This window comes from Rhineura floridana, chromosome 1, assembly GCF_030035675.1.
Source record: "Rhineura floridana isolate rRhiFlo1 chromosome 1, rRhiFlo1.hap2, whole genome shotgun sequence".
In the NCBI taxonomy this organism is placed as follows: domain Eukaryota; kingdom Metazoa; phylum Chordata; class Lepidosauria; order Squamata; family Rhineuridae; genus Rhineura; species Rhineura floridana.
This window is the reverse complement of record NC_084480.1, coordinates 229,945,134-229,957,168: the sequence shown is the minus strand read 5'-3', so window position 1 is coordinate 229,957,168 and position 12,035 is coordinate 229,945,134. Positions and strand designations below refer to the sequence as shown.

The window sequence follows — 12,035 nt, the reverse complement described above, 5'->3', positions numbered from 1 at the left end:
CATATTGGTGACACTGCAGCCCAAATCTCCTGATAGCCCCAGCGGCTTTATATAGATTTTGAATAGCATGGGGGAGAGGATAGAACCCTGTGGGACTCCACAGTTGAGGGTCCAAGGGTCTGACATCTCATCCCCCAATGCCACCCGTTGATGCCTGTCTGAGAGATAGGAACGGAACCACCGTAAAACAGTGCCCCCTATTCCCAATCCCTCCAGGCGATCTAAAAGGATACCGTGGTCGACGGTATCAAAAGCAAGGCAATCAGTGCGATTAAGGAGCAGGAGAGCTTGCAAGAACACAGGCTGATTGGAAGCACCTGGGCTAGCATGCAGAGTACAAAAGGCTGGAAGGAAAGGGAAACTCCTTGCTAGAGTCAACGTCAAGCCTTGCTGCAGACATTACTCCAGCTCTCCTTTTAAACCCGTGCCTTGAACCCTGCCCTGCCTGATCGGACCTCTTTGTTTGTGGACATTTGGACTCCCTTAAGCACGTCTCTGCTTCCTCCTTTGGCACTTCCCAAATGGTAAAACATGCTGGCTGACCCCTTGGTTCCTCCTGCCTGGCAGATTTATGGTCTGGCCTTATCTGTTCATTAGCTGCATGCCTCTGTGAACCCCTGCATTTGACAGGTCTCAACATGTGTCTTGACTTGGAAATCTGGGATTGTAGCGGAATTAGCCTTTGAAGCAACAGCTGAAATTGGAACAGAGACCAGCTTACTAGGTCCTGACAGGACACTAGCATGCCCTGGAGTTTGGCCAAAACCATCAGGTCCATCGAGCTCAAAGTGATCACCTTCTGTGTTAGGGTCTGAACCTTGGCGACCCTCTCTTTAGTAAGCTGGATCCAGAGACTCCTCGAATCTATCACTTGTGACGGTTCCAGCACACTCTTGTTCATGTTTACTAAAACTCTGAAGGCACACCAATGTGGTTTCCATGTCTTTCTTGCACTGCACCTTTGACAGGGTCATGATCAGCAGATTGTCTAGGTAAGGATGTACCCTCACCCCCAGAGTCCTCAGATGCATCATCAGTGCTATTAGGACCTTGGTGAAAACCCTGGGGAAGGAGGTGAGTCTAAAGGGAAGTGCTCTCTACTGAAAATGGTGCTGACAGTAACAGAAACACAGGTACCTTCTGTGTTCCCTCTGGATAGGGATGGGAAGATAAACCTCTGACAGGTCTATGGACGCCATCCAGGCATTCTGAGCGATGGCCTCTGAGATGGATTTGAACATTTCCATCCAGAAACATTGTGGGCCACCCTCCTGTTGAGCCATTTAAGTTTGAGTATGGCTCTGGTACTCCCATTTTTCTTCAATACTAGAAAGAAAATGGAGTATACCCCCTTTCCCCGTTCAGGACGGGTTCAATTACTCATATCGTCAGTAGGTGGCTAATGGCCATGCTGAAATTCTGGTGCTTATCCAGTTTCCTGGACCTTGGTGCGGCCACATATTTATCTCTTGGCTGTCTGGAAAACTCTAAGCAGTAGCCGTAAGAAACATTTTAGGACCCACCTGTCTGTCGTGGTCCCAGACCAAATGTGTGCAAATTGGAGAAGTCTGCCCTCAATGGCTCTCTGTAATGCTGGGAACCTGACATTATGCCGACTGATCCTTCTTTGCTCCTTTCTGGAATTTGTTTCCTGATGAATAAATGGATGTGTGTTGGGGGTGTGAGAAAGATGCTCCCAATGATCTGTCTGACTTCCCCCAGCATGACTTACAGCCATCAGACAGCGTTGTTTGTTATAAGGTCTGGAACCGCCGAAGCACTGAGGTTGCCTGTACTTGTGGTCATCTTTCCTGGCACTCAGGAGGACGTTCTGTTTGTCTCTTGTTTCCACCAGCACCTTATCAAGAGGATCCCCAAACAGCCTGGAACTGCTAAAGGAGTAGCTTGCCAGATGACTCTGGGACCCTAGATCTACATCCCAGCTGGCAGCCAGATATTGTGCTGCGCCACTGCACTAGCTGCCATCACTCTAACATTGAACTGTAAGGCATCCCTGGAAGTGTCTGCTTGGAAAGCCAATGCTATAGAAAGCGTCTTTAGTCTGTCCTTGATGTGTTTGGGAACATCCTCCCTGGAAGTGAGCTCTTCTGCCCAGAGCTTGCAGGCCTGTGTAATCACAGATGTAGCTGCCAAGGCCCAGAAGGCAGCTGCATCAGCCTCAAAGACCCTTCGCAGTGCCATTCCTAAGCGCTTGTTGCAAGCATTTCCAGGACTCCCCTCTCCCTCCAACAGGATGACTTAAGATGATAAAGCAGCCATGGGTGGGTCCACTGCTGGAGTCTTCAATTGTTCCATCACTTTGACTGGAAAGGAGTAATGCTTGTTGACAAGCCTATGTGCTGGTTTATGTTTTGTGGGGGTCATCCATTCTTGCCTCTACAGGTTGTGAAAAGAATCCAGAAAAGGAAGGGTGGCCATTCACGGTTGACCATCTGGAAACGCTGACCTGGAGCCTTTTGAAACAGATGGTGTTGAGGCTTCTGGGTCCTTCTTCTGTTGTTCTGGAAGTTCCAGGATATGCCTAGCCTTAGCCACTAATGCTGGAAAAAATTCTGCCTGGAAGTATCTGCCTTTGGCGGATGAAGTCTCTAGCTCTTCCTGAGAAAGCTCCCCCTCCTCCCTGTCCTCAGAGGAGTATGCCCCCCCAATCAGACAGTAACCCCAGAGCAGTTGCCACTGCCTTACTATGCCTCCTTTTCCTATCCATTCCCCCCTTGGCTGTTGATTTGCCCTGAGCAGAGAGCTTCTGGCCTTTGCTGTGGCCTCTCTTGGGCTCAGGGGACGATTGGGAGGGAGAGGGAGGAGAATGGGAGGAGGAAGAAGATGACGAGGAAGAAGAGGAGGAGGCTAGAGAAGGAGACCTAGTTCACATCCTCTTCGCCTGTGCCCTTTTCTGGGAAAGATTCCTCTTTCCACTTTTCTTTTGTTTTTGCTTTCCTCGTGGGGGGACATTGGACAGTAAGCCCACCTTGGAGGAAGGACCCACGGACTGTATGGATCCCACTCCCTGTATTTCCCTGGCCACCATGCTTTTAACTAACTGAAGAAACTTAGGAACCTCCTGTTCCCCTGGGAAAGGCAACAAATCAGTACTCACCCCCACCATTTGCTATCTGTACATGTTTGGAGCCAAAACCTGACCATGCCCCTCTTCAAGAAGGCTATGGGCTGAGGCCTCTGGTTCCTCTGAGAGGCAGCCCAGATCCTCCTCCACCATGGCACCCCCATGTGCTGCAGCCCCACCCGACGGTGGGCACTGGGGGGGCAAAAAGACCACTCACTCTTCCGTGGCTGCAGAATAGCACTTCTTCATGCTTTGCACAATGGCGGGAGAAGGCTTGGTGGCACAGCAGCAGCTGCTTGTCCAGGGAGCGGTCACGCCTCTGCTGGGGAAGAGACTTGACCCGCTGCAAAACTCCCTCTATGCGTCACCGCACCTATGCGATTCCCGCCCCTGTGCTCTGCTAAGGACAGGCGGGTGGGAGAGGTAGGGAGTTCAGGGCCAGGAAAGAAAGAACAGAGAAAAAAAAGTGAGGTTTGAAAAACTAGTGAGCCCCTAAGCTCAGCAGGACCTGACCAATCGCTACAGCAGGCAGGGCTCGTCTGGAGAGTGGCATGGCCCCTCCCCCAGAGTGAGGTCATCTGAAGTGGACCCTGCCTGCTGTACCAGAGGGAGGCGCCATCCTGGGGCCAATGACTGGCCTCCAGGAACCTCCGGGGAATGACCTGTCCAATCATGTTTTAGATATCTATTCTAGCACAGCACCCATAGGCAGACATACACCCACAGAGACCATCCATAGTAACTTTAAGGTCCCACCCCCACCTTGCTGAAATTAGGTATGAAAGCAGAATTTTACTGTAATCAATAGAATATTGTTGTGGTGTTTGGTTGTGCTGTGTGGTGCCCATGTTCATGAAATTGGTAGCATGGTTCAGAGTGGTTCAATGTAATATAGCTCTGACGCAGGGAATTGTGGGGATTTCATCTTGCGTAGAGATGGGCCTCTGAGTGAGTGGAAAACTCCAAGTTTTGTTTCTCAGCTGCAGCTAATTAGGAGGCTTGAGAAGCAGCACCTGTTTATCTGCTGTCTGATGAGAGCCTGGTACCAAGGTCAAGCAGGCCTGAGAACAGTTGAGATCGGGGGGGCGGAGGATGGGCCTGTTAGGCGCGAAGAATGGAGGAGCTTCGGGAAGCATTACCAAATTGGAAAGCCCCATGATTCACCAAAATAGTATGGACTGTTGCTGGGGACCTTTTGTTAAGTATAGGGGGTGAAATCTATAGCCTTTGTTCCCCTGGGTTCCATCTAGACAGGTGGTTACCTGAGTGGGGTCCCACTGCCTTCACTACCCAGTTTATACTTCTCTGGGGAGAGGTGAGACTTACAACAACTACCTCTTCCAAGTAAGTAGAATAGGCTAGTTAGTTTTGTTATTTTGGTTTGTGTCTGAACTCTCTTGTATGTTTTACCCAAGCCCATTTGGGTATGGGTTTTAAGGAATTGTTTTGCTATTAATTGTGCAATTATATTTTATTCAATAAAGCTACATCTTATTTACCCATGTGTGTTCTTTGCAGGAGGGGAAATTGGTCCTGAATCGAGTTCCTTGGTCAACGACCACTGACTATCGTGTTTTGGGGTTACTTGGGGCTTCAGGATGAGGAGCGCTTGTTTAGCTCGTCTTTGGAAATCCCTGACAGAACCATATCTGGGCTCTGTGTTTCCCTTGACTCAGAGTGGTTACTCAGATCAAGGGGTGGTGGCAGCCTACTTCCTACCTTGCAGGGTTGGTGTTGGTTTGCACAACCTTGGCAAGGGGAATTAGTTTGTCAGGATCAATTGCCCTGTGTTGGGAATTGGTTCCTGGAAATGCATCTAGTGCCTGTGGAGTGGCTCTAGGGCATGACATCCATACGTTTCTCCAGTCTGCAAATGTACCACAGGTCCAAAAAGGTTGGTGACCCCTGGTTTAAGCAATAATGTGGGCCATCCCCTCCCTATAACTGCCAAATTCCAATTTTCAGATGTTTTACCATTTCAATAGCTGTTTAACTTCAGATTTTTTTGGGGGGGAAGAAGCTGAACAACTATGGATCTTTACAAATAAACTGTGTAATTGTCTGATTTTTCTTCCCTTTGGATACAACTGTACATTCCTATTGTATTAGATTCCTATGCTTAGAAAGAATGAATAAGGAGCCATTAAGGTGCACAATAACACTGACATCTACTAGAGGGGCCTAGCTTGTGCTACAGCAAATATGCAAGATTCCTTTTCCAGACACAGGTAATGTATTATAGCAGAAAAGGTGCAAGAAGCTTTTGTTCCATAGTTCATGTTTCTCATACTGATCCTTGCACTGAAAAGAAAAGAAGCTTTTAACAGCTGCTGTTCTCTTGAATGCCATTTTAGTTTATAAGTATGCAAGGTACTGTTGGAACAGAAGAGATTATTTCACCCCTGCCCTCTCCATTTCTCCTCCCTCCTGAAAATTATTGTTATTGTTTTGTTATTGTATTATTTTGTTGTTATTACATTGAAAATGGTTATTTCTCCCTCCTGCTGCCTCCCTTTTGTCCCATGTTCAGTTTACCCAGGGAAGTAATGTTTTCAAGAACCAAAATGTAAAGCCTTTAGCCTTCATGACCCATTGTTGTTAAACTCCAGGGTTGATCAATTTGTTAAGTGCGAAAAGCCATATAAAAAATATATCACAAGCCAGAAGGCTACAGCAAAATTATATAATTTAACCACTAGCTGTATGCAATTAACAAGGTTACATATCATTTTCATAAATATCCAGAGATGACATAATACAGCTTGTTGACATGCTCCACTTATTTAACAAAGTACTTATTCATTCATGTCCTATGGCAGTGATTCTCAAATGGCTCAAGAGGTGACTAGGTGTGCCGCGAATATTATGAAAGTATATTTTAAAAATGAGAAGAAACCCATTTGTGTAGATTTATTACATCCATGATCAATTAATATATTAATTTATATATATGTATAATTTTGTACACGAAGTGCGCCAGAAAATTTTTGTTTTACAGTGCACTGCGGACCAAAAAAGTTTGAGAACCACTGTCCTATGGCATCTTTACAACTAGGCCTGGAGACCCGGCCCAGTACAGGTGAGTGTATAGTTGGTTTTGAAGTTCGTTGGGTGTCAGCCTTCTACTACAGCTTCCAAGCTGGAACTGCAATATAATTTTGGCCAGTGGAATAGCTTGTACAGCAGGGATGAGCAAACTGCCACTCTCGTTTCATTTCATGTGGGTGAGAGGAAAACGGAAGGAGAGAAGGATGGTGGAAAGGGAGTAAAATGGCTGGAATATTGCACTTAACAGAAATAAGGTTCCCCACCACTGCTGTACAGGAGGAGAGTTGGACATGAAGAGATAAAGCATAACGAGTGAAACATTCCTTGTACTCCAACAGAAGCTGGCTTTGGTAGAGCAAGGCAAGGCATTTCCTCCCAGTTTTAGCTCAGATGGAAGAGACCTCCTCTGCCAGAGCTCTTTATGATCCATGGAAATCTAGGCAGAGGACACAGTGTTTCACGTTGTACTGGGCATCCAGGGGTAAGGAATCACTAGAGCGATTTATAGTCACCACTGGTGATGGCATTTCTGGATCCTTAATTCTCCATCTTATCTAGCTGGCCCAGAGCAAGAGACAGTCCACATCTATGATGAAATAAATGCCTTTATTTCAGGCCTTTTGAGCAAATAAGACCCAACTGACTATAACCTAAGTGAGATGAAAATGCCGGGGTGGGGGTGGAGAGAGAAACATAGTGTAGAAATCTTTGATGAGTGGATTATCCCTTTCTCCATCCTGAGAAGTCATAAATAGAGCCCTGTCACCATTTCAGGTTTTCCAAAATACGTGACCAAAAAAAAATAAGGCAGCAAATATAGCTTAATAACTATTGTGCTATCTTATACTAGTGTGTACCATGCAGCCCTTGAGTAAGAAATATTCAGTTTAACAACAGAATTCCAAGGAGAAATATCAAACTTGTATCAAAAAAACATGTGCACGATTGAGGCTAGCCTTAACAACCAAACCAAATTAGGCTATTCTTTGGACATTGTTTCTCTCATCAATGACTTCTATGCAGGGACAATCCCTGTTTTTGTCTCCTCCCCCCCCCCACTCCAGAACTGGAGTTAGGGCAGGAGGGTACTTGCTGCCATGGTTGCCACATGCCTGAAGTGTTCATTGACCAAACAACCCTCACCCTTCCTCCAAAACATGGAGAGTGATAGGGGAAAATCACTACCCAACTGCCTGGACAATCCTCACCTGCCTCTGCAGTTCAGACATTGAGATCAAAGCTGGTTGCTGACAGTTGCCATGGCAAGTGAAAAATGTGTAAGCTTGGCAAGGTTGATACCACAATATCAGATTTGCGGTACTGGAAATATAAAGAAACAATTCAACCAAATAGGATTTTACTGACCTCTGGATCTCTGTCTACCCATAATGGAATCAGCCATGCTAAGCCTTGCCGAGAAAGAATTTGTTCTTCACTGTTATATGGCAAGAACCAAAGAGATATCCAGTCCTAAAAAGAAATTATATATATTTTTGGTAAAAACTGAATCCAAAAGTTAGTTTTCATATTACAAATTCTATTCATTTTTTCTTCCAGCATTTAAAATTGTGGTTTTTAATATACCAACTACTAAGACACAAGGACAATAGTCTCTATCTGAATGATATGGACACCATAAGTTCATAGTAACACAATCTCACAACGACAGGAACATTGAAAGGAAAAAATAAGTAGTCCTCACTCACTATCCATCTTTTGCAATGCAGAATTTTCATTTGAAATCTAATTACCAACTCAAAGTTTAAACCTGTCTGAGTCATATGAATGCCAAGAGCCATTTGACTGGCTATGGCTGAAAGTCACTGCTGATCAGACTAGACTGGATATACAATTTAATGTCAGAGGAAGAGCAGAAAATAAGAATTCTGTACCATTACAAGGACCTGAAAAGCTCAGCTGTTCCAGCCCAATTTCCTCCAATGTAGGAATGGTATAACACAAGGAAACCATGTTAAGTATTAATTTGGATCTCAAGATGCATTTCTCAGGGGACTGAGCGGCTTGACCCCTAACAGATCAAGTGCTACACAATTGATTTCTAAGGTTTGCACTTTCCTACTTCAACTCCAGTGGATTCATGTACAGGGCAAAGAACACAAACTAGACATATCAAGAAGCAAGGTGTGCCACCTTCCCTAAGTAAAGAAACTTTTTAATACTTCAAGTATATGAGCAAAACCTCTTGTAGAAAAACAAACATACCAATTCTCTTGTTTCTACAATTGTCATGACCTCACTGGGGTACTACTGCTGCACTGCATTCAAGTCTTTTAATAAAGCTAAGGACAGTTTTTGTTCTGTGGACACACTTGTGTGCATCTTCACCAAACAAACATTGATCATAGTGCTCATGTTAATGTTCAGACTTGAAAATCATTCTCTTACCGCATTTGGAGCCTGAATCATCATTTCATGGGACAAGTGAAGCAAACAAAGGATGGCACTCTTTGTGACACCTTTCCCCATGAAAGACATGGCATTTCCTCCCCATTCAACATAAAAAGATGAGATGACCTGAAATTAAAGGGAAACAAAAACACAGAACAACCTGGAATGAAGAGGAAAGAAGGGACAGAACATGACAGCTTTATCACAAATTATACTTTGATGTACGCAAACTGAACTGTAGATGTGAGCTGACAACCCCCCACAAAGATGACAAGTTCTTAGATTCACTAAATATACTTTCCCATCCACTTATCTCAATCTGGTTCATAATCAGCCATGTGTAGATCTTGATCCTGTTTCATGCAACCCACATTCAAACTTTATGTAATCTCTTCTGTTTCTTCTGGATTGGTAACGCCCTCCCCTCTTATTACCTTTGACAAGTCTCCATTACTTTTTTTAAAAAAACTAATTGTAACTAAGTAAGGTCAGCACATCAGGGGCGAGGGGATCTATTACCTAACTCAGATCATACTGCCATCTTGGGCACAAACATAAAGAAGCAGTGTGCAAGGCTCTAGCAAGTAAAACACTACAATGCTGTTACTAGTCATGGGAGGAGTAAACTGTATGCTTAGAGCAGAAATATTACACTTCAAATCTATATTTCTTTTGAGAGCTTTGATATTGCCTCTTGGCTAGACACTTTGGCAAGAGACTAGATTACTTTTGTGATAAAATCCTGAGTCTGAGCAGAAAAAATGATGGCAGAAAGAAAAGCTACTTGACTATTTTCCCTTCAAACTTGAATCCTCAAGTGGCCTCATTTTCTTCTTGCTGGGAAAAAAATAAGAATCCCATATTTCGCCCCTTTTCATGAGAGATTTTTGAGGGGATAAATGGCAGAAAGGCAAAGAGTTAAACAGACCCCTGTCACCCCCCAAGTGAAGCCTCTGGGTTGCATTTCAGGAAAAGCACATCAAACCCCACAATTATGTTTGATTTAACAGTTCAGCGTTATCAGATGGGTCCCTACAGAGACACCGTTCCTAAGAGGTAATTCTTCTTCCATGTGACAGCATCAGTAATCTGGAGGCAAATTTTTTAGTCTAAATTGGAAAAAAACCCTCAGTTAAATGACTTTTTTCTATCACTTCAGAAGCTATGCTACACTGAGATCTCATCTGATTTAGTAACCAAACAGAGATGCAGCATGACATCCCATCCCATTTCAAATTTCTGTAATCAGCCATGTGCAGGACTTCCACATCTGCACTCAGTTTTGAAGTAACAATTAAATTGCATAGAAGGACAAACCTTTCTACAAACAACCCTATTATCAGTTGACAATGACATTTTAAGAGCAGATTAAAAAAGGAAAAAGAAAAATCTATAATTTGTTTTTAATAAACCACCTGACACAGGACCTAATTTCAGGTTGAACCTTAAACTCAATCTCACTCCCCATTCTATTATAATAGCGTATAAAAATTACATCTTTGTTACAGTATGACAATGGCAATATTTCTGCCCTATAAAAGCACTTGCTTCATAATAAGAACTCAACAAAGCAGTGGGGCACCTAAAAAGTCAGGGTTGGGCAGCTGGGAAGCCCACATGTAGCTGAAACTTTATTCTGTTGCATTACTTACAAATCTCTGTCTAGCTTTAAAATGCCACAAGAAAAGGTATAGCAGAAAACATCAAAAAGAAGCTATCATCCGCATTTGTGCTGCTTATCCATAGCTTTATCTGTCTTATTTCAATTGCAACCTAACAAATTAATTTTATTATACGTTTTCTGTTAAAATAAAATATTCCTTGCTGAACAGTCCACCGCTATCAATCTAGTTCAATCAAACATTGCCCAACCAGTGTAAGGGAGGTGTGTGTGTGCACATGTAGGGGTGGCGCTGATCATGCTTCCTGCAACTTCCAACACTTCCTTGCCTATCCCTTACTTTCCTGCCAAGAGTTCACAGTCCCTACTGCAGTTTTCTTTCCCCAACCCCATTTCCTTAAATTCTATGTTTTCACTAGCCATAGGAAAAAATACAAACCAGTGCAAGGGAACTCTGCTGACTTGGAAGGGCCTTTAAGCTTCCTTCTTTCTCTCTAGATGGCAGCTCCACTGCAGATACGAGCACCTTTTGAACTGGTATTCTATGAGGTTCCCAGAAGGACAAAATCCCATCACCACCAAGAACAAATAGAAGTGTTTGCTTTTCATGTACAGCAGGGTTGGGGAACTGGTAGTCCAACAATATCTGGAAGCTCACAATTCCCATCAGCCCCAGCCACATGGCCAATGGTCAGGGACGGTAGGTGTCAATAGCTTGTCAGAATGGTTGCTTGTAACATGGCTCTGATGCAGGGAATTGTGGGGATTTCATCTTGTGCTGAGATGGGCCTCTGAGTGGGAAAATCCTACTTTCATTTCTCAGCTGCAGTTAATTAGGAGGCCTGTGAAGAGACACCTACCAAGGCCAAACTGGCCTGAGAACAGAGGGGAGGATGGGCCTGTTAGGCGTGAAGACTGGAGAAGCCTCGAGAAGCATTACCTCACTAGAAAGCCCCCTGATTGGCTACAATAGTATGGTCTGTTACTAGAGAATTTTCCTTAAGTATAGTGGGTGAAGCCTACAGCCTTTGTTCCCCTGGGTTCCATCTGGATGGGTGGTTACCTGAGTGGGGCTCCACTGCCTTTCCCTACCCAAGCTATACCTCTCTGGGGAGAGGTGAGACTTTGCAACAACTACCTCCTTCAGTAAGTAGAATAGGTTAGTTAGTTATTTTGGTTCGTGTCTGAACTCTGGTTGTATTTTGCCTAAGCCCCTTTTTAGGGTGTGGGTTTTAAGGAATGTTTTTCTGCTACTAATTGTGTACTTATATTTTATTCAAATAAAGCTACCTCTTATTTACCCATGTGTGTTCTTTACAGGAGGGGGAAATTTGGCTCTGAATCTTGTATCTTGGCCACCGACCACTGACTACCGTGTTTGGGGTTTGCTTGGGGCTCCAGGACGAGGAATGCCTGTTTGGCTCTTGTCTTTTGGAATCCCTGGTTGAACTATTTCTGGGCTCTGGGTTTCCCCTGATTCAGAGTGGTTACTCAGATTAAGGGGTGGTGGCAGTCCACCTACCTTGCAGGGCTGTTGTTGATTTGCTCAGCCTTGGCAGGGGGAGATATTTTGCCAGGATCAATTGCCCGGGGTGGGGAATTGGTTCCTGGTACTGCACGGACAGCCCATTTAGTGGCCATAGAGCATGACAGTGGGAATTGCAGTTCAAAACAGCTAGAAGGCCAAAGGTTCTCCATCCCTGATGTATGGAATAAGGGGATGAATTCAGATTCACCCATTGTATTGCATTGTCCCTCTATTCAACTCTTTGCCTGTTTTTTCTTACTCTTTCCATCCACATCCCTTCCTGGCTAGCTTCTCTTCCTGTCAAACTCTTGTCTCTTTCTCACTCTGCTCTAGCCTTTTTATAT

The 12,035-nt window shown here is 44.4% G+C and overlaps 1 protein-coding gene across 4 annotated transcripts in view; it reads right to left on the bottom strand.

Moving 5' to 3' along the window:
* RTTN (rotatin) overlaps positions 1 to 12,035 on the bottom strand; it is a 202,479-nt gene that overhangs the window by 127,113 nt on the left and 63,331 nt on the right. For all 4 annotated transcript variants that reach the window (XM_061594628.1, XM_061594647.1, XM_061594639.1 and 1 more), the window contains exons 29-30: positions 8,540 to 8,668; positions 7,499 to 7,603 (exon numbers count right to left, since the gene is read on the bottom strand). In XM_061594628.1, the coding sequence (XP_061450612.1) occupies positions 7,499 to 7,603; positions 8,540 to 8,668 (234 nt within the window). The remainder of the gene's footprint in view (positions 1 to 7,498; positions 7,604 to 8,539; positions 8,669 to 12,035) is intronic.